Genomic DNA, 21,634 nt, shown 5'->3' with positions numbered 1-21,634 from the left:
AGGTAAAAAACATGCACTAGAAGGAAAAAAAAATTGTTCACTGGTGCTAAGTATTATTTTTTTTACACAATAGTAACTAGTAAGACACGCATACACTTATAGGCATGAAATTGAGCACTTGAATGCATAAAGAAGATCACTAGAACGTCTAGAAGGCAAGGGAGCAAAAAAAAGACACTATAAGGAAAATTTTGAATGAAATTAATTGTGCACTCTTAGAAAGGAAAACATGCATTTGAAGGGTACAAAACATACACTTGAAGGCTAACAACATGCATTAGAAGGAAAGGAAAAAAAATCACTAGAATGCCAAGTATTTTTTTTTTTTAATTACACAGTAGTAAGACACACATAAACTTGTAGACATGAAATTGAGCACTTTAAAGCATAAAGAGGATCACTAGAAGGTAAGGGAGAAAAAAAAAAAAAAAAAAAAAAAAAGACACTAAAAGGGAAAATTCGAAGAAAATTAATTGTGCACTCTTAGAAAGGAAAACATGCACTTGAAGACTACAAAACGTGCACATGAGGCCAAATTTTTCCACTCAAAGGCACAAAGATGTGCACTCAAAATAAAAACTATGTACTGAAACAAAACAGATGCACTCGAAGAAGAGAAATATGCACTTGAAGAATGAAACATGTGCACTCGAAAAAAAAAATGCACTCGGATACAAAGACAATTTGACTAACTTACTCAAAATAAATTACAATAATGTCACCGCGCGTCTTTAATTAATTGAACTGTTAATTTGAACTATATCTATGATTGAGATTTATTCCTATTTTTTTTTATATAAACACTTCCTTCGCATATGATACAAATTATATATATATATATATATATATATATATATATATATATAAAAGAAAGTTCAAATGCGACGGGGTCTTCCCGTGCAGCTGTGCGGCGGAATTTCAGAATACACAAACAGTGTTAACAACATGCACCAACATTGTAAGGGAAACACACCACAATGAAATGCAAAAAAAAAAAAAAAAAAAAAAAAAAAAAAAAAAAAAAAGTACACAACAGACCCAAAAAATACACCATATAACTCACCACCCCCAATAGTTTATTTCCGAACACTGTATGGTATTTTTACCCATACCTAATGGTGTGTTTTTGGTGATGCGTACCTAATTTGTGAATATTTTTGTGATTTATTTTCATAACGTTGATAGTGTATATTTGTTGAACTATTGGTGACGCTGCACTGTAAGGCACAGCCGTACTTGAACCTTCCTCTATATATATATATATATATATATATATATATATATATATATATATAGGGAAGGGATCAGGTGCATTTGTGGCTTCCCGTGCGGTTGTGCGGTTGATTAATGTGCGTGAGTTTTACACTTAATGTGCGTGAGTCTTGTGCTTAATGTGCCTGAGCTTTATACTTAATGTGTGTGAGTATGTAATGTTAATGTGCGTGTGTTTTGTATTCAATGTGCCTGAGTCTTGTGTTTAATGTGCCTGAGATTTGTACTTAATGTGCGTGAGTTAAGATGCATGCCACTGTAGATCGAGTCCAAGAACGCATGCAAATTCACCACCATTTGCACGCCAAAATATGAAGAATCCCTTCACCTTAGATAGCTAGTAGCTAGCCTGGCGATGCTGAATGTCCATAGTTAGCAAGCAGCTAGGCTGTCAGATGCTGAATCTTCATAGTTTGGTGATCGATTGAAAAATAATAATCCTTTAATTCTGGGATCTCATGCCCACAGTTATTAATCCATGCATATATGCATCCTCATTCCTCCAGATATCGATCACAGGGTAACCCGTAAAGATAACACCTGTATATTTGTATGTTTAATTTACGTAGTCAAAATTAAAACAATAATAATCAAACCTACTCACGCACATTAAGCACACAACTCACGCACCTTAGTCACAAGACTCACACACCTTAAGTACAAAACTCACGCACATTAACATTACACACCCACGCACATTAAGGGGGGTGTATTCAATCCAGACTTTTAAAGAGTTTTAATGACTTTTAACGACTTTCAAAGTTTGGTGGTATTCAATTTAGACTTTTAAAGACTCTTTAAAAGTCTACCTGTATTCGATTCAGACTTTTCAGAAGTCTTTAAAAGTATACAGGTATTCGTTTCAGACTTTTATTGAGTCTTTAAAAGTCTACTGGTATTCAAATATTTATCAACTTTCATAGACTTTATCAGAATAGGATTTCTGTAGACTTTTTCTTCATTAATATAAATAGATGAAATCCGACCCTCCAACCTCAAACTTTTCAATTTTCTCTACAGACTTTTTTTCCTCTATCAACCAGACAACTTTTTCATCAAATTGTCGGTACGTCTATACGTTGTAATTTTTTTTTTTTTTATATTTATGCAACTTTGTTTGCTGCGAACAGCAGCAAAATTCCAAGAATTTTGCTGCTGTTCGCAGCAAATTTGCTTGCTGCGTGTTCGCAGCAGCAAACATGCTGCGAACAGCAGCAGGGGGCTGCTGTTCGCAGCAGATTTTACGCTTATCTGCTGCGAACAGCAGCATCTCCGCTGCTGTTCGCAGCATAAATATTCTATAATTTTTTTGTAATGAATTGAATTAATATACTCAAATTTTTACAATTTTTTTTTTATAATTAATATAATTTTATGTTATTATATGTTCATTAATTATTAATATTTGTATTTGTGTTAAGTTGAATTATTTGAGGTTCTTATTTATTTGATAGTAATGGGGGATCAAGAAAGGAGTAAAGGTAAAAGTAAAGTTAATGGAAATTATGCATTATGGGCACCTGAGGAGAGTAATGAGTTGTTACAACTTATGGTTGATGCGATAAAAAATGGATGGCGTGATAGTAGTGGGGGTTTAAGCAAGTTAACTGTGGAGAAGAGGATACTTCCGGCTCTTAATGAAAAGCTTGGTTGTCAAAGATCGTATGCACAATACCAAAGCAGATTGAAATGGTTCAAGCATCGTTTTAACAATTTTTCTGAGCTTATGCGTCATAATTCTGGATTTGGTTGGGATCCAATCACAAAGAGGTTTACTGCTAGCGATGAGGTGTGGGAAGATTATTTTAAGGTGAGATTTTTATATCGTTTAATTAACATAGATGTTTCTTAAATTTTATATTTTAAATAATTTATTAACTATTTTATTTTCCTTTTCTAGTCTCATCCTACTCATAAAAATCTACGGACAGATACGATTGCTGACTATGATGATTTAGCATTTGTATTTGGAAGTAGTACTGCTGTAGGAAAAAACTCTATCGGATTGGGTGATGAAACTGATGCAAGAATCTATAGTGTTGAAGAAGATAATCAGTGTAGAATTGATCAACTACACTTTGATTTTGCTAACGATGGATTTACACAAAATGATATACAAGTAGATTCTCAAGATCCACGATTATCACAATATACTTCATCAGCACCTCAAGAGATAAATGTGGAAGCAACTTCAACAAAGTATTATAAGAGAAAAAGGAATAGAACTGAATATGAAGGAAATAGTAGTTCAACAGAGGAAACAAATCGATCTAATGTGTTAGATAAATTATCTAATACTCTTGATTCGATTGCGGCTGATATCCATATTTTGGTGCAAAAAAGGGTAAAAGAAAGTGGTTGTTGGGATGCTATTAAGGAACTCCCTGACTTGGATAGTGATACTTGTTTCAAGGTTTTGGAATGGCTGAACACCAAATCAAAGAAAGATACATTTATAAATATGTCACCCCAAGATCGCTATAAGTGGATAATGTTCAAATTGTCCAAATGAGAGTTCATAGTATTATTATTATTAGTACTATTATTAGTTTCATAAATTTTGTTCCATGCATTAACAATATTTGTGTTGGATTTTTTACATGAAGTTTGATAGAATTATTGTTAGTATTACTATTTTTTTTTACTATAAATTCTTTTCTTTACTTTTTTTTTTAAAAAAATATTTTTTATTGTTTCATATAAATACTTTTGTTTGTAGGTACTATTTAATACCATTTAGGTGATTGATATATAATGTCAAGCTCTAGTATTGATAGCAATGACGACTTTGAGATGGTTGATGTGGAGGAAGAACAAGTAGATGAAGAAATTGAAGAAGTAGAGTTTTATGAAATCATTCAACGTTTATCGGAAATAATTTCTATGATTATACAAGTATTAAAAGAGGTTATTATTGATAATAATGGTGAACGAATTGAACATCCACTAGCTCGACGACCGATTACTTCACGTGGATACACTTACATACAAAACGTATTGGCTGAAGATTCTGATAACTTTCGGCAAGTATACAGAATGTATCCAAATGTGTTTTTAAAGTTATGTCATATTATAAGAGAGAAAACACTTCTAAAGGATACAAGATACATTACTGTTGAAGAAATGGTTGCAACATTTTTACTAACAGTTGGCCAGAACTCTAGATATTGCCATACTCGTGAAACATTTTATCGGTCACACTTTGCTACAAGTAAGAATTTTAACAAAGTTTTAAAGGCTCTTAACACAATAGCACCTGAGATGATGGTCAAACCTAGTTTCATAGTGCCTACACGAATAAGAGAAAGTACAAGATTTTACCCATACTTTAAGGTAAGCAATAAATCACCCTATTTGATTAATTATTGTTCTATTTTTTATGCGTGTCATAGGTATTCTTATAAATGTGAATATGAAATCATATTTATGTGTTGAATTTACTTTAGGATTGTGTTAGAGCTATTGATGGCACACATATTCCAGCAATGGTAACTGGGCGTGATGTAAGCAGTTATCGTAATCGTCATGGAATAATTTCACAAAATGTATTGGCTGCTTGTAACTTTGATTTAGAATTCATATATGTTCTTAGCGGGTGGGAGGGTTCAGCACATGATTCAAAATTGCTAAGTGACAGTTTATCAAGGAGGAATGGCCTTAAAGTACCACAAGGTCAGTTTAGTTTAGTTTTTTTTTTTTTAAATAATATTAAATAACTTTACATATTGGATAATTAATATTTTAAATGTGTGTAGGTAAATACTTTTTAGTGGATTGTGGATTTCCAAACCGACAGCAATTTTTAGCTCCATATCGAGGTGTACGTTATCCTCTTCAAGATTTTTTCGGACAAGGTCGTGACCCTGAAAATGATGTTGAGTTATTCAATCTACGACATTCTTCTTTGAGGAATGTAATTGAGAGGATATTTGGTATATTCAAATCGAGATTTACGATCTTCAAGTCAGCACCTCCATTCCCTTATAAGACTCAAGCAGAACTTGTACTAGCTTGTGCCGGGCTTCATAATTTTCTTCGCAAGGAGTGTCGTAGCGATGAGTTTCCAATTGAGCTAAATGATGATGAATCTCCTTCACCTTTACCGACGAATGATGTAGATAATTTTGAACATCTGTTTGAAACTCAAGAGCAACAACGAGAGCATGCCAATGAATGGAGGGCTAAAATAGCTTTGGATATGTGGAGAGACACCCAACAAGGTGAAAACAATTCCAATCAAAGATAATTGTACTAACAAGATGAATATTTTAATTTGTACTTTTTGATTTTAGACATTTTGATAATTATATTACTCAATATTAGTTGTTTCATTAGTACAAGAAATATTTTTGTTGGTTATATTTAGTGAAAATAGATTATATTAATTGATTAATCTATTTTCTTTATGTATAATATAATCTATTTTTGTGACAATCAATATTTATTTTTTATTTTTTTGCAATGCATTAATTTATTTATGGTTTATATAAATATATTTTTGTAAGAAAATTATAAATATAATGTATTAGTAGAAGTTATGGAATGTTTGTAAGGGTGTATTCAATTTAGAATTTTAATGACTTTTGTAGACTTTTTAATATGAAAAAGTTTTTAAAAGTCTATAAATGTTTGTCTTATGGATTTTTAAAGACTCTTACAAAGTTGATGAAAGTTTAAAAGATTCTAGGAAAGTCTACGAAATCTCTACAAAAGTCATTTAAAATCCATCACTTTAAAAGTCTTTGAAACTCTTTAAAAGTCTTGATTGAATACACCCCCCTAAGTACAAATCTCAGGCACATTAATTAAGCACAATACTCACGCACATTGAATACAAACTTCACGCACATTAATCAATCGCACAACCGCACGGGACCTTTCACTATATATATATATATATATATATATATATATATATATATATATATATCATCTCTTAACATATTTTTTTTTCCTTTCTTATACATATAATAACCATTTCGAATTCTCTAGAGAATTCATAGATAGCCAAAGAGATATCTAATAGCTCTTGGGAAATCGAAAGTTACACTCCGCAAGCCTTTAATCTAATCCTTTCTCTTTTTTATGAGTTAATACCCAAAATAGTCCCTCGACTATGTCGTAATTACCAATTTGGTCCTCGACTATCATTCTTACCCAATTAAGTCCTCAATTATACAATTTTTACCCAATTTAGTCCTTTGTCAATTTGACTGTTTGTTGACTGTCAAAAGTGGAAATAAAGTTGTAATTTTACAAGTTTTCTCCTTCCTCCTTATTTAGCAGCGCCAAACCATGTAGCAATAAGCCCCGGTTGGGTTCTAAATCTGTCAGTATCGAAGTAGTGGTTATGCATCGGATAGCCCATGAATTTGATTTCCAACGATTTTTTGACGATCGAAATCTGATCGGAGTGTATTGCTGCATGGTTTGGCGTTGCTAAATGGAGAGGAAGGAGAAATCTTGTAAAATTATAATTTTATCCCGACTTTTGACAGTCAACAAACAGTCAAATTAATACAGAGGACTAAATTGGGTAAGAATTGTATAGTTGAGGACTAAATTGGGTAAGAATTGTATAGTTGAGGACTTAATTGAGTAAAAGTTACATAGTTGAGGACTTAATTGAGTAAGAATGATAGTTGAGGACCAAATTGGTAATTATGACATAGTCGAGGGACCATTTTGGGTATTAACTCCTTTTTTATATTTGTTAGTCAGGTATACTTCTAAATTCTAATCAATAAATTTAGTATATTTATAAGAAAATTTCAATTCCATTCCTATTTGCTTTTAAAATGTTATTAAAAAACGAGTAAAAACAAAAGACACAAACTATACATTATGAGCTGCATGTCTTTGAATCCACGGCATGATTTCATCAACCTTACGATTGCATGTTAGTTTAATTTAAGAATTTTGTTATGATCATCTTCCACGTAACTCCCCAATTTAATTCAAGTTGACTATATGTAGTTTCTATCGCATGCATGCAGCGTAAACTTGAAACACGTAGCTGTCTTGTGTTCAGTGTTCTCCGCCATCCTCTATCTCCTTCATCACTTCTACTATGCCACTATCCAGGTTGTCATTTTTAAACAAAATATAAATTACTAGTGATTAAATAATGTTTAATGAACAAAAAAAGTTAATATAATAAAATTAAATGATCAAATAAATAAAGAATATTGTAATTATATATATTTTAACATCAATATTATAATAAATGAAACAGAAATGCTTTGTTTGCATTAATCCAATAACGCATATATAAGATACAAATGAAAATCAAAATTCTTTTTCTTAATTGAAGTTTATTTTTTTTTAACAAAAACAGTTAAAACAAATAGAACTATAGAAGTAAAATTTTCAAATAAAAAAATTATATTCAAATAGATACACACTATTCATTAATTAAATTTTATTATTAAATTAAAATATATTTCTTGAAATTACATATAGACATATGCATGCATGAGTTTGTATTTAATTTTATATAATGAAGGTATAACTGGTAAAAGAAAAATGGGAAAATGGCACTTTTTCCCCCTATGTTATATACTTATAGCACTTTTCCCCCCTTAATTATTTAAGTGGCTCTTTTTCCTCCTGAAATGTTAAATGGACATATTTACCCTTAAAATAAATATTTCATTTATTTTTATTCTCCAATAAATTATTACTATAATTTAGTTCAAACCAGATACTATAGTAACCAAACCAAAATATTTCAATTACAATTTATAATCAAAATGCGATATTTAGAGTTTATTAAAATCGCGAACTGGAATGACCGGTTCATGTTCCGAACTGAAAAAATAAAATACATTTATTGTTGAATTTAAACTATTTTAAAATAAAAAATAAAATTTTAAAATAAAGACGGTTGAAAATCGCGAACGGGATCCGGAACCGCCGGTTCATGATCCAGTTTTTTTTTATTCTTAAATTTAATAAATTGAAATCCAAATATTGGGTTCTAGATCTGAATCATAACTGAAAACTTTTAATTCGATTGCTATAGTGTCTGGTTCAGTTCGAATCGAACCGTGGTAATCGCTACATATACGCAATAATTTGTTGGAGAAGTAAAATAAATAAAATGTTTACTTTAAGGGTAGAAATGTCAATTTAATATATTAGGGGGGAAAACCACCACTTTTAAAATAATTGAGGGGGCTAATGTGCTTACATAAATAATTGAGGGGGAAAAAGTGCTATAAGTATATAACATAGGGGGAAAAAGTGCTATTTTCCCAAGAAAAATTTTTGATGGTAAACTTAATAAGGAAGTATATATATATATATATATATGTACAATATAAAGAGCACCAAAAAAAGCATTTAATGTCACTTATTTCATTAAAAATTCTTATTAAAGACTAATGTTAAAATAAATGTCAAAATAATTAAAAAAATTTGATAGTGATTGGCGAGGGTGAAAATGGCGCAGAGAGTAACAGCGTCGGAGACCAGGGCTAGATTTTAGGGTATGCAAAATGTCCAACAACACAAGGCCTCAATTTTTAGAGAGCCCAATATTTATTTTTAACCTAACTACTTAAGAAATAAAAAGAATCTGCAATTAATACTGAAATCAAACCTTGTTCTGTTTCCCCAACGACACAGATGATGTTTCGAGCCCTGAATCTGTAGAGATAACTTGAAACATGTGTCATTCATCACTTCGCCACCAATACCGCCTGAAAAATTGATTCTTCCCCCTAACAGATCGTTCTACTTGCATTCCAAACGATAGCGGCAGCCCAACAAGTAGCCACTAGTCAGATAGTTTTAAGATGTTTTAATTTAATTTAATTTCATTTTTGTATTTGTTTAAACTTTGGAGATAATAAGTTAGTAGGATTTCTATGATTTGATTTTAAAGATTGTGCTTATACTTTTAATCGATACGCTGACTGTGAGGATCGGACACGGCTAGGGTGACAGTGGAGTGAGCTATGCTCGATTGAGCTGCCATTCATAGCGCTGGGCCTGCTAGGGCGGTCTAGCGGCGGTGAGCACGATGGCGTCCCAAGTCGGAACCCTAGCGGGATGGCGCACCGACAACCTCAAATGGTACCACGATTTCCGCAAAGTGGCGGCCAGGTCGGCCTTTTGTCGGCTCATCTTGGAATTGGAATCATTTCGCATATTGTCCATCCCCGACCCGACCCCGAGAGTTGTTGGGTACTGAAGTCTGAAATGGGAGGGAGAATCAGTCAACACTGTCGTGTCTGTGGACTTGAAGAGCGATGATTATATCTCATTCCCGCAGCACACTGCACAGGGATGGGATGAATGATAATTTAAGTTTATATTCATTGATAATCGGTATTTGATTGGATCATTGGATAGAGTTTACACGTTTTTAGACTTGGACTCCTTATTATGGAAAAAATAATAATACACTAATGAATTAGAAAGTGTTTGGAAACTAAAAAAATGACTTTTGAAAAATATTTTATGAAAAATTAATCATTTTTCAAAAAATATTTTCACTTTTCGTGTTTGATTGTATTTCAACAAACTATCTTGATTTGTTTGGTTTATTTTATAAAAAATGTGCAGAATTATATAGGTAAAATTTTAATTATTTTGTGTAACACTTAATCATTAGAGATAGTGTTTAAGTTTATGAACTAGCCATAGAATTAATTTGTAGTTAGAGTTATGTTATTATTAACATATCCCTACTTGAGTAATGCTTTTAAAAACTTTAGAGACAATATATGTATTTTTTGTACAATTAGAGGATGGTTTCTTTTTTAGATGTGTGCATAATTTATTTTGAGGAACAGGTATCAAGAATAAATGTTGAGTTTGTTCATAAAGGACCTAAGTTAGAGAATCAAAATACATATGATGCATAGAAAATATTACCCTCTTGAGTGGAGGCCGAGGGCATACCAATGTAATATTACCCTCTTGAGTGGAGGCAGCGGTAGTGGTGGTCGTGGTGATGGTGGTGGCGGTGATGGTGGTGGGGGCGGCGGCGGTTGTGGCAGTGGCGGTGGAATGGTGATGGCGGCGGCGGTTGTGGGATGGTGGTGGTGGCGGCGACAGTGGTTGCGATGGTATGGTGGTGATGGTGACGGCGGCGGTGGTGGTAGTGGTGGTGGTGGTGTGATGGTGGTGGTGTGGTGGCAGTGGTATGGTGATGGTGGTGGCGGCGGCGATGGTTACGGTGGTATGGTGGTGGTGGTGGCGGCGATGATGGTTACGGTGGTATGGTGGTGGTGGTGGTGGTGGCAGCAGTGGTGGTATGGTGTTGATGGTGGTAGTGAGGTGGTGGTGTGATGTTGGTGTAAAAGTTGGAAAATGACTTCCCCTCAAAAAAAGGGGAAGTCATTTTCCTCAAAAACAAGCCTATTTTCCAAAGTCAACGGAAAATGATTTCCGTTGACTTGATTTTCCAGACACATCCAAACAATGGAAACTTGGAAAATGATTTCCAGAACTCATTTTCCAGGTTTCCAAACACACCCTAAGTAGGAGAATGTAAGATTTTTTTATGTTATATATTTTATATATTAGGATTTTAATTATGTGATGCAAGTTGATTAGACTTATTGAGGTTATTTAGTTTATCAAACACTATGCCTATATTGATGAGATTAGCATATAGAATTCATGTACTCTGAGTCTCTGACTGCTCAGTTATCATTTCAAATATGTTATTTTAAGCTCGAAGTCAAGTATGGGATGAAACATCTAACTTTGATCACTTCCTATAAGTCTGCAGTACAATTTTGTTACAAAAAGTATCAATTATACTACGAGGTTAAATTTTTTGTGATTAAGTTTTTATTCTGTTTATGTTAAATTATATTTATACCAAACATATTATAAATATAATAACTAATTCGATTTCTCTAGAGAATTCATAGGTGATCATCAAATAATGGATATTCATCAAGCTAAGAGTTCCTCGGAAACTGAAAATCAAACTCCTGCCAGCCTGTAACCTAAATATCCTTTCTCTCTCTCTTTTAAATATTCCATCGTCAGGTATATTTTCAATGATAGGCTTTACTATATTTATATAAATATATAATCAATTTAATACATATTTTCTTTAAAAATGTTTATAAAAAAAATTGCTAAGCGGCATCCGGGAACCGCCTATTTTTTTTTATTTTTATTTTTGTTTTTTTTTACACAACTATACACAATTACACAATACACACTAAATGTGAATTGTCAAATAGTCAAAACGTCAAATACACATAGACACACTATCCACAAATCATAAATTCACATATCACAATTCACAATACACACGGTAAATGGTCAAAATGAAAAATGGAAAATGGAAATGAAAATGAAAATTTGTATTCTACATTCCACGTACAACCACAACCCACACTCCATAACCCGCACAGGCTTAACTCAATAGTTTAATGGACAGTATTTGAGGTAAGAGGCCAAGGTTTGAACCTCGGCGGCGGCAGTGTGAGAATTATATTTAAAGTGGACAGATTCCTTGTGCGCACCGGCTTTTGGCCTTGTCTACTAACCTATTGAGTCACCGGCATTTACTGCGAGGCGACGACTGGAGGCATTCGGCAACTGGCCACGACGGCGAGCAACAACGCTGGAGTCTCTGGTTCATCTATCCGTCTAAGCGTCTTTGAACGAACATAACGATTTTTCTAGGGTTATTTGCTCAAAACGAGGTCATTTTAAGCGAATAACCCTAAAAAAAAAAAAAAAAAAAAAAACGTACAATAATTATTCGGCCAATTGGTCATGGAGAAGGTCGATTCCGGAGTTCTTCGAGACGGTCGGGCCTCGATTAATTGACGCCTAGACACAATTTTTGTCGGCCTCGATTAAAGGACCTAAGTTAGATAATCAAAATGCATATGATGCATAGAAAATATTATCCTCTTGAGGGGAGGCCAAGGGCATACCAATGTGATTTGATCGCGTGCTTTGTTCTTTAATTTAATGATCGAGCGTTGTGTTAGTACTTTCACTAAGTAGGAGGATGTAAGATTTTCCTATGTTATATATTTTATATATTATGGTTTTAATTATGTGATGCAAGTTGATTAGACTTATTGAGGTTATTTAGTTTATCAAACACTATGCCTATATTGATGAGATTAGCATATAGAATTCATGTAGTGACTGCTCAATTATCATTTCAAATATGTTATCTAAAGCTCGAAGTCAATTAAGTGTGGGACGAAACATCTAACTTTGATCACTTCCTACAAGTCTGCAATACAATTTTGTTACAAAAGGTATCAATTATACAACAAGATTAAGTTTTTTTGTGATTCTGACTGCTGGAATTATTGAATTTCCGACCACCTGATAGTGATTTTAAATCAAGTTGAAAGTAAAAAGTGGTTGGAAATAGCAACAAAGATTTTTCCGGATACCAAAAATGGTCAGAACAAAGCTTTCGACTTGATTTAAGATCACTTTCAGGTGGTCGAAAATTTCATAATTTCTAGTAATAATTTTTATTCTGTTTATGTTAAATTATATTTATAACTAAACATATTATAAATATAATAACTAATCATAATTTACATTATCACAAATGCTTTGTCGAGTTGAGTATGGAATTTTTAGAGTTGGATTCAACCTTTTGGAAGAATATAATAACTAATTCGATTTCTCTAGAGAATTCATAGGTGATCATCAAATAATGGATATTCATCAAGAGTTCCTCGGAAACTGAAAATCAAACTCCTGCCAGCCTGTAACCTAAATATTCCATAGCCAGGTATATTTTCAATGATAGGCTTTACTATATTTATATATATAATCAATTTAATACATATTTTCTTTAAAAATGTTTATAAAAAAATAGCTAAACGGCGTCCGGAAACCGCTTAAGCGCCTCATTTTGTTATTTTAATTTTAATTTTTTTACATTATACACAATTACACAATACACACTAAATGTCAATTGTCAAATACTCAAAATATCAAATACACAGACACACTATACACAAATCACAAATTCACAGATCACAATTCACAATACACACGGTAAATGGTCAAAATGAATTTTTAATTTGTATTTTACATTCCAGCCACAATTCACACGTCCACATATACATGCGACTAATGCGAAAAAAAAAAAAAAAAAAAAAAAAAACTTACGAAGTTGCACTGCAGCAGCGACATCGACTGGACTCACAAGAGGCGAGGCGGCAACGACGGGAGGCGTTCGGCAACTGGCCACGAAGGCGAGCAACAATGTTGTGGAGGTAGAGGTGGAGGCAGCGCTGGAGTCTCTAGTTCGCCCGTCTAGGTGTTTTTGAATGAATATAACAATTTTTTAGGGTTATTTGCTCAAAACGAGGTCATTTTAAGCGAATAATCCTAAAAAAGGAAAAAAAAACGTACAATAATTATTCGGCCGGTTGGTCACAAAAATGACCGATTCCGGAATTCTTCGAGACGGTCGGGCCTCAATTAATCGGCGCCTAGGTACGATTTTTTATAACATGATTGCGTGTTCCTCTAATTTAAGAATCTTGTTATGATCATCTTTAACATAACACCGTACCCCAATTTAATTCTTAATTAATTTAATAATTTTGTTATGATCATCTTCAACGTAACACCCCAATTTAATTCAATTTGACTATATGTGAAGTTTCTTTCGCATCCATGCAACTTAATCTTGAAACACGTAGCTGTCTTGTGTTCAGTGTTCTCTGCCACCTTCTGTCTCCTTCATCACTGTTACTATGCCACTATCCAGCTTGTCATTTTTAAACAATATAGAAATTAAATTAACAATTCAAAAACGAACATATTTTTATAATACACGGAGTAGTTGCGTATTTATTACGAAGTATTAATTCCCGGCCTCTCCGTATTTTTGAAGAGACATTATTTATCTTTTCGTAAAGTAAATTAAATTAATTTTATTTAATATCATTTGTTGCAGCCATATTTCACGTACTAATTTAACGTATATATAAGTAACTCGATCTTGAGTTGATTTCATCAATCAATCACGTACATGCAGTGCTACTATTTGTGAACAAATTCTTCTCTTTTTCAATTCCCGTCCTGAATATATTGAAACTGATTCAAAGAAACTAACGCCATGGTGGAGATTCGTGATGAAGAACTAAGCTCGGAGAGCGAAATGGAGGTGGAAGAAGAAGAAGAAGAGGAGGTGAGCTACAATGAACTCAAGAAGCGCATGTGGAAAGACCGTATGCGAATGCAAAAGCTCAAAGCCGCCAATAAGCGCCGGAAAGACTCCGGCGGCGAAGACGACAGCGTCCTCATCGAAGCCTCCTCCTCCGCCTCGTCGGCGGCGGACGCAGCGGCCAAGCAAGAGCAGTCTCGCCGGAAGAAAATGTCGCGGTCTCAAGACTCGATTCTCAAGTACATGGTGAAGATCATGGAGGTATGCAAAGCGCAAGGGTTCGTTTACGGGATCGTGCCGGCGAAGGGGAAACCGGTCACCGGCTCCTCCGATAGCCTCCGAGAATGGTGGAAGGAAAAAGTTAAGTTCGAGCGGAATGCTCCGGCGGCGATAGCCGAGTTTCTACCCAAATTAGTCTCGTCGGCGGCAGCGGCGGAGAATCTCCACGATCCATCTTCAAGCCTCGTATACCTCCTCCAAGATTTCCAAGACACCACGTTGGGGTCAATGCTGTCGGCCTTAATGCAACACTGCGCGCCGCCGCAGCGGCGTTTTCCTCTAGAAAAGGGGCTGGCGCCGCCGTGGTGGCCGTCAGGAAAGGAGCTGTGGTGGGGCCACCAAGGGTTAGCCCAAGAACAAGGCCCGCCGCCTTACAGGAAGCCTCACGATTTGAAGAAAGCGTGGAAGATAAGTGTTTTGGCGGCGATCATCAAACACATGTCACACGATACCGACAGGATGAGAAGACTGGTGAAACAATCTAGGATTTTGCAAAACAAGATGACCGCCAAAGAGACAGCAACTTGGGTCAAAGTCGTTGACCAAGAAGAAGCCCTCGTTAACCTCACCCATAAAGCACTCAACATTTCCCCACCCGATAAACAAAAATCCATATCCCAAACTTCCAAATTAAGAACCAGAGAGAAGAGAAAGAGAGGATTAATGGTTGAAGACGAAGAAGATCTTTCTGGGTTGGCGAATAGCGATGCCTTATTAGCAATGGTTCCACATAATGCAGAGAGGATTATTAATTCTGGGCATGGAGATGGAGATATAAGCCAGCAACTGCCTGAGTGGATGACTGAGGAGATCCAAAGAAGCTTCCAAAGCTACCATGCACAAACAAGTAATGGAGGATTGGGTAACTATTATGGGAACTATTGGAATAATGAATCAGCTGTGATCGAACATCAGTTTATGTATGACGACCCACAAGTCTCTGGAGACCAAACCTCAACTCATCATGAACCAACATCTATCTGGGATTTGACATATATACCATGATGTGGAAGAATCATATATAAATTCAAAACACTACATCTTCTCTCAAATACTGTCTATTAAATTCGTTCCGGCCACACTACTACCTGAATCTGACTTTACAAATGATGGATTGCAGTAACCGAGACAAAAAGGGACATTTGTTGATATATCTTTTATTTTATTTTGTAACGTTAAACAAGATATCTTACTATATTTAATATCTAATCTAGCAAGACAATAAAACTATCTAAAAAGTACTACTACCAAAAGACTTCAAACTAGGATTACTTTTTTTTTTTTTTTTTTGGTAATGATATATACATATATGTTAATGGTAATTAACAGTATAATAATATATATGCTTGTGTGGCTTTCGTTTTTATTAATTTAATTTAATTTAATTATTATATATATATATATATATATATATATATATATATATATATATATGTGTGTGTGTGTGCGCGCGCATTTTTTTTGCTGTATATTTTTATACTGATTCTGAAAAGTAAAAAAATAGCGGAACTTAAAAAGGTTACATTGGCTTGCGCGATCATCAAGTACCAAAGAAATATATATATATATATATATATATATATATATATATATATATATATATATATATAAATGTGAGTATATGGTACAAGATGTATATGTATGTAGATTGGGGGTTAGATAGAGAAGGTGTTAAAGCTCATAGAAGGAGTGTCTTTGGGGCATCATATTATGATATTCCAAAGTGGCACCGGTGCACGAAAACCCCTTTCGAAATTTGACACATTTGTTGGCCATCTCTATTCCCACGGAGAATACAGCACAAACTGGTCTGTGATCCGACAGCCTCGACTCTCCCCTTATATAAGACAATTGTTCTATGCAGTTACCACGCCATAATATTCTGTCACACCTAAAATCAATCATTTTATAATGTAACGTAAGTGTAAGTGTAACGATAAATTAAAGTTTGTTGTCTAGGTAATCTGAATGGGCAAAAAAAATAGAGAGAGAGAGAGACCAAGCAGGAGTTCGGCGTTTCTTTTTGGACTTTCCGGTTTCGCCTGCGTAGGAATCAGAATTATGAGTGTACTTATACGTGGGAGCAAACATGATTTTTCCTTCGTTCCATTCACTGAATACTCGACCCGTTGCTCTCTCCATATTCAGCTGTTATGGTAACAGAGTTAGTAATTTAAGGATTAATTACTAATAACATCGACCACCAATAAATAAATAGCTAGTTATATAGTTTTATTTGTCAAATAATGTTTTAATTTTGTTTTTAAAGAATGAAATTTATCCATGCACTTTATTAAGAAGATGAGAAAGAATTGAATTGAAGTACCATACCTGATCTTTAAGGAGAAGAGAGTCCCAGTCATTGTCTTCTAACCGCTGTCTGGTTTCCTCGTAGCTGAGAGACAAGCGGTAATTCAAGTCCCCCAGCCATAACATGCGGCTGATGAGAATGAGAATAAAATGAGATAAGATTCCCAACTTAAAAGTTTATGATTAGAGGTGATGGAGTGAAATATATAATATAATATTACTCGTGCTCTGTAATTCTTTCTGGGGAATAGCGATCTGTATTCTTGCAAATCCTGGGGAACTGAACGCTCTTTAGAATCTCGGCGACGTCGGCGTTTCTTCTTAGCTCGTCACCTTCCTTCTCGCCGGAAGCTAGATGGCTGCATACAAAGCAAAACGTTGTTTTGTGCACCGACATGCTTATTGATATGCAACCCTGAAATGGAAATTAAAGTCCAAAAATTAAACACAACCAACATTATTATTATTATGATTACTGTTTTCATGATTTGGATCATGTTATGTTGTGTAAAGCAAAGCAACCTTGTTGCCTAGGCAACCCATGATTCCCCTTCCGACAGAGCAGACTCTGAGGTGGCCGATATGAGGAACCAGGTCTTTCCGGGCCCAGATGGAGAGGAAAAGCCCCACCATCTGCTTGCTGGCAATGATGTTGTAGTTGAGCTTGTTATACTCGGGAACTTCTGCGACGGAGAGGAGATCCACTATGCCGCCGGAGTCGCGACAATTATTATTATTATTATTATTGGCGGCGGCGGAGCGTGGGGAAGATGATGGGTTATCGCCCAGTTTTCTTAGGCGGCTGGGGGAGTCGAGATGGCAGTTGCAGGACTTCACCAGAGCGCTGTTGGCCTTCAGATTGCGGCTCATAAGCTTCAGAGATGGCTTGTTAAACTTGCCGCCGCCGCCGTCCTTGGACGACTGCTTTGAGGAACTCGGAGAATTAGCGTTATTGTTTTGTTCCGCCACGGATTCATGGTACGCCTTGTTCAGCGCGTGGCTTATCACCAACAGCCATCTCGCCGCCGGCTCGTTGTCTTCGCTCACCAGCACGTTTCCGGCGCTCAACGGAACAATTTCCTGAAACCTGATGATAAGGATAACTAACGCATGAGAGCTAGCTAGGTCTCACATTAATATTAATATAATATTATATATACAATTTGAAATCATGAAAAGACATATATACCCTAACACATAAATGTCAGCAGAACCCTCGACTTGCAAGAAATCCTCGAGATTGAGCCCCGGGTTGGGAGCCCTCCCTCCGACATTCCATGATCCCACGAAAATCCTACAATTCAATTCCCAAATAAAAACATTTATTTAATTCTTTCTAACTTGATCAACATTCATCCATTATATATGCATGTATGGAGAGAGAGAGAGATACACACACACATACACACAAAGTACAAATATTGTTTTCAAATTTTTCCCACCTGAAATCTTGAATTGTAGTGGCCGGCATTGACTGATCGGAAGTCGAGAGGTTAAGTCCTTCAATTCTGCTGCTATTGTGTCTTTCTGAAAGTTAAAACCTTGGCTACATTTATTTTCCAACTCTTCTTAATTTGAATACCAAAACTATATATATTTTTTCAGTGGAAATAATGGCAGATAGGTTTTAGTCTCAACTATAACAAACCTTTTATAAACTTTTTCAACAAGTAATCTGCACCGTCAATATTTCTCTACCCAAGTTATAACTTCATGACTTTATAATAGATGAGCATAGAATCTATCTCTAATTTTCTTTATATTTTTATATAATTATGTCAGCTAATTTCACAAAATAATTAATAAATATAAAAATATTATGATAATTAATCTAGTCCGTATTTTGGTAATAAGACTAATACAACGAACTTATATTATTAATGAGATAATCAAACTTTCACTTTGGTCTTCTGTTAGGTAAGCTACCAATTAACAAATAATACTGCAAGCTAACCCAACATATACATGTAGATGTCAAGTTTCTTGTACTAAGTAATTTCCACGTGGCGTCCTCTAATAATTAACAGGCATAAATCCTTAATATAGAGTATTTACTATAATATTCAACTTTCTCTACATACAACTACTGATTGAGATATGCATTAAGGTTTATAAATTATATAAAGGTTGGATTAACATAGATGAGTCATCAAATACAATATTATAAAACACCGTAGATATCATATATTATAAGATTAAAAAATCTGTTTCATAGATATCTTATATAATATTATACAAGCATGCACATGCAAGAAAAATGCCAAAAATATATTCATAATTTTTTTTTAAAAATATAAAAATCGTCACTTTGATGACGACTCCTGTCTGATATACCTTTTCGCAAACGAGGATCGGTCTCGAAATTGGTCTTTTTCCTAATTGCTGCGATCTTCCTATCCGAATCTGCTTCCGACCAATCCAACAACATAATATATTAGAGAAACATGGTACTTAAAATATTCCATTGGTCCTGTAATGCTGATACGTATCGGCTCAAGTTCGGGTGAAAATGCCAAGTTAATCAGCGATTTGATAATCATAAGGTTATAAGTTTGACTTTCAAAGGAATCAATTTATTGACATTCTTGGTTTGAGTCAGACAACTATAGACAAACTAAGTTAGTTTGTCGGTTAGAGTCACAAGACAGGACATACCTCTCAAGTACTGGATGAGATTTTCCTCGTCACCAAAATAAAAAATTAAAAAAGTGCATAAGAGAAAGGAATACCAATATCATCATCTTCAGTTTCTCTTGAAGCTAAGTCTTCTTCTGAATTTTCCCTGCTATTCTTTTTTGAGTTGAAAAGTTTTGGCATGATATGCTTTATTTCGTTACGTCGAAAAATAAAAAAAATTCCGGTTAATATTGTTGACAGTCTTGAAACCCAGAAATGGAAAAACGAATTAATTAAAAAAAAAGGAATAAGGATCAAATAGGCCATCGAACTGCGCACGATAATGCAATTAGGTCACTGAACTTAAAAAATCAACAATTAGGTTCCTAAACTAACCAATTTCAAACAATTCTTCCAATTTATAGGTTTCCAACAAGTTAACAGGTCATCCTTCCAAATTAATTATTTTTTAAAAATAAAATTTTAAAATTAATTATTTAAATAATTAAAAAAAAAAAAACAGAATTCAGCCGATCTGTTTTTTTTTTTTTTTTTTTTTTTTTTTAATTTTAATTTTAATAATTAATTTTTAAATTTTATTTTTAAAAAAATAATTAATTTGGAGGATGACCTGTTGACTTGTTGGAAACCTTCAAATTGGAAGAATTGTTAGGAATTGATAAGTTTAGGGACTCAATTGTTGGTTTTTTGGGTTCAGTGGCCTAATTGTATTATCATGTACAGTTCGATGGCCTATTTGACCCTTATTCCTAAAAAAAAATATTAGTAGCATAATTTTATACCTTCTTTTTCTTTTCACCTTGACAGAATTTTCAGGGGCTGCCGGAGATGGAGCGGCGGCGGCGGCCTTAATCAGGTGGATGTTTTCATTAGAGCTATTGCTACGCCTCGCCGCCGACCAAATTCATCTATATGTGCACGATCTCCAAAATCGAAACCAAAAACAATAAATAAACAAATAAAATGTAATTAAAGCTACGAATTTATTTTGAAGAAAAACACAAATTTTGTTGAGCGCATGAAACTTTTTTTGCTTTTGACTTCGGTTGTTTGTTTGTTTGTTTTTTCTTCAAATTTTATGTTTTTAATTAATTCCCCAATCTTGATTTTGTGTTTTTCTTGTTCTTGTTATTGTTAGAGAAGATGAGATTTTGCCGCCAAATCTTTCGGAGATTTGGGGTGGGATTAAGCGGCCAGCATCATTGGTTCCCTATTCTGTGACGGTCCATTTCTTAAAAATATATATATTTAATTTTTTTTAATAATTACAAGATTATCTAGATAATATAATTAATTATTGTCCATAGATGGGAGGCTGGACCGCTGGACTGCTGGAGCAGCGGATGTTTAATTTTGATTTGAGAAGTTAATAATGTTTTTTTATTTTAGGGATTAAATCCAAATTTTTGTAATGTGAACTTTTGTTCCTACAGGAGATTAATAATAAAGTAGAAAGTAACAAAATAAAGATAGGTCAGCGTTTTCATAAATTAATTAATGGACGAATTAGAAGATGTACAAGTGTAATAATAAACTCATCCATTCCATCCCACGACTATAATTATATATATTATTATACTTGATAAGAGTTTAACTTTTGAGGTACTCATAGAGGCCACTAATACAATATATTAGTTAGTTTTATATTTATTAGATTATTATAAATTGGTTAAATTTACTACGAATAAATTATGTGTAACATATTTTGTAGAACTTGTGACCTTATGATACAAAGATTATGTTTCATTCATTTGTCCGTTCCTTTTAAGACTTATTTCTATTACTATTTTTACACGCACATTGCGTGAATGAGTTAATACACAATGTTTATAATTAAATAAATATTTGAAAGTATATCAATGCAAGATTATATATGAGAAGTTCATACATAAGTAATTTAATGTCGAATTTGTTTATTTAAATATGTAACTCATAGTATATGAATACGATGTAATATATATAGGAGATTCATTATAATTGTTACTAAACATTTTTTATATAGTA

At 33.9% G+C, this 21,634-nt stretch overlaps 3 protein-coding genes across 3 annotated transcripts; 2 read left to right on the top strand and 1 right to left on the bottom strand.

The window, feature by feature from the left end:
* The first annotated feature begins 2,728 nt into the window (after positions 1-2,728).
* LOC109178461 (uncharacterized protein At2g29880-like) lies at positions 2,729-3,784 on the top strand. The gene is made up of 2 exons (XM_019328095.1): positions 2,729-3,082; positions 3,173-3,784. The coding sequence occupies exons 1-2, from the start codon at positions 2,729-2,731 to the stop codon at positions 3,782-3,784; spliced, it is 966 nt and encodes a 321-aa protein (XP_019183640.1).
* Positions 3,785-14,356: 10,572 nt separating this feature from the next.
* On the top strand, positions 14,357-15,688 carry LOC109178460 (putative ETHYLENE INSENSITIVE 3-like 4 protein). Its single transcript, XM_019328094.1, has one exon. The coding sequence runs from the start codon at positions 14,357-14,359 to the stop codon at positions 15,686-15,688; it is 1,332 nt and encodes a 443-aa protein (XP_019183639.1).
* A 630-nt stretch (positions 15,689-16,318) lies between these two features.
* Positions 16,319-19,824, bottom strand: LOC109178442 (type I inositol polyphosphate 5-phosphatase 5-like). Its single transcript, XM_019328076.1, has 9 exons — positions 19,723-19,824; positions 19,328-19,396; positions 18,436-18,520; positions 18,183-18,287; positions 17,516-18,080; positions 17,215-17,408; positions 17,015-17,123; positions 16,683-16,831; positions 16,319-16,574 (listed from the first exon to the last, which is right to left on the bottom strand). Exons 1-9 carry the CDS (start codon positions 19,808-19,810, stop codon positions 16,355-16,357), a joined length of 1,584 nt encoding a protein of 527 aa, XP_019183621.1. The 5' UTR covers positions 19,811-19,824; the 3' UTR covers positions 16,319-16,354.
* Positions 19,825-21,634: the final 1,810 nt, after the last annotated feature.

Source organism: Ipomoea nil, unplaced genomic scaffold (assembly GCF_001879475.1).
Source record: "Ipomoea nil cultivar Tokyo-kokei standard unplaced genomic scaffold, Asagao_1.1 scaffold0848, whole genome shotgun sequence".
NCBI classification, from domain to species: domain Eukaryota; kingdom Viridiplantae; phylum Streptophyta; class Magnoliopsida; order Solanales; family Convolvulaceae; genus Ipomoea; species Ipomoea nil.
The sequence above is the reverse complement of the archived record's forward strand: the minus strand, read 5'-3'. Positions and strand labels throughout refer to the sequence as shown.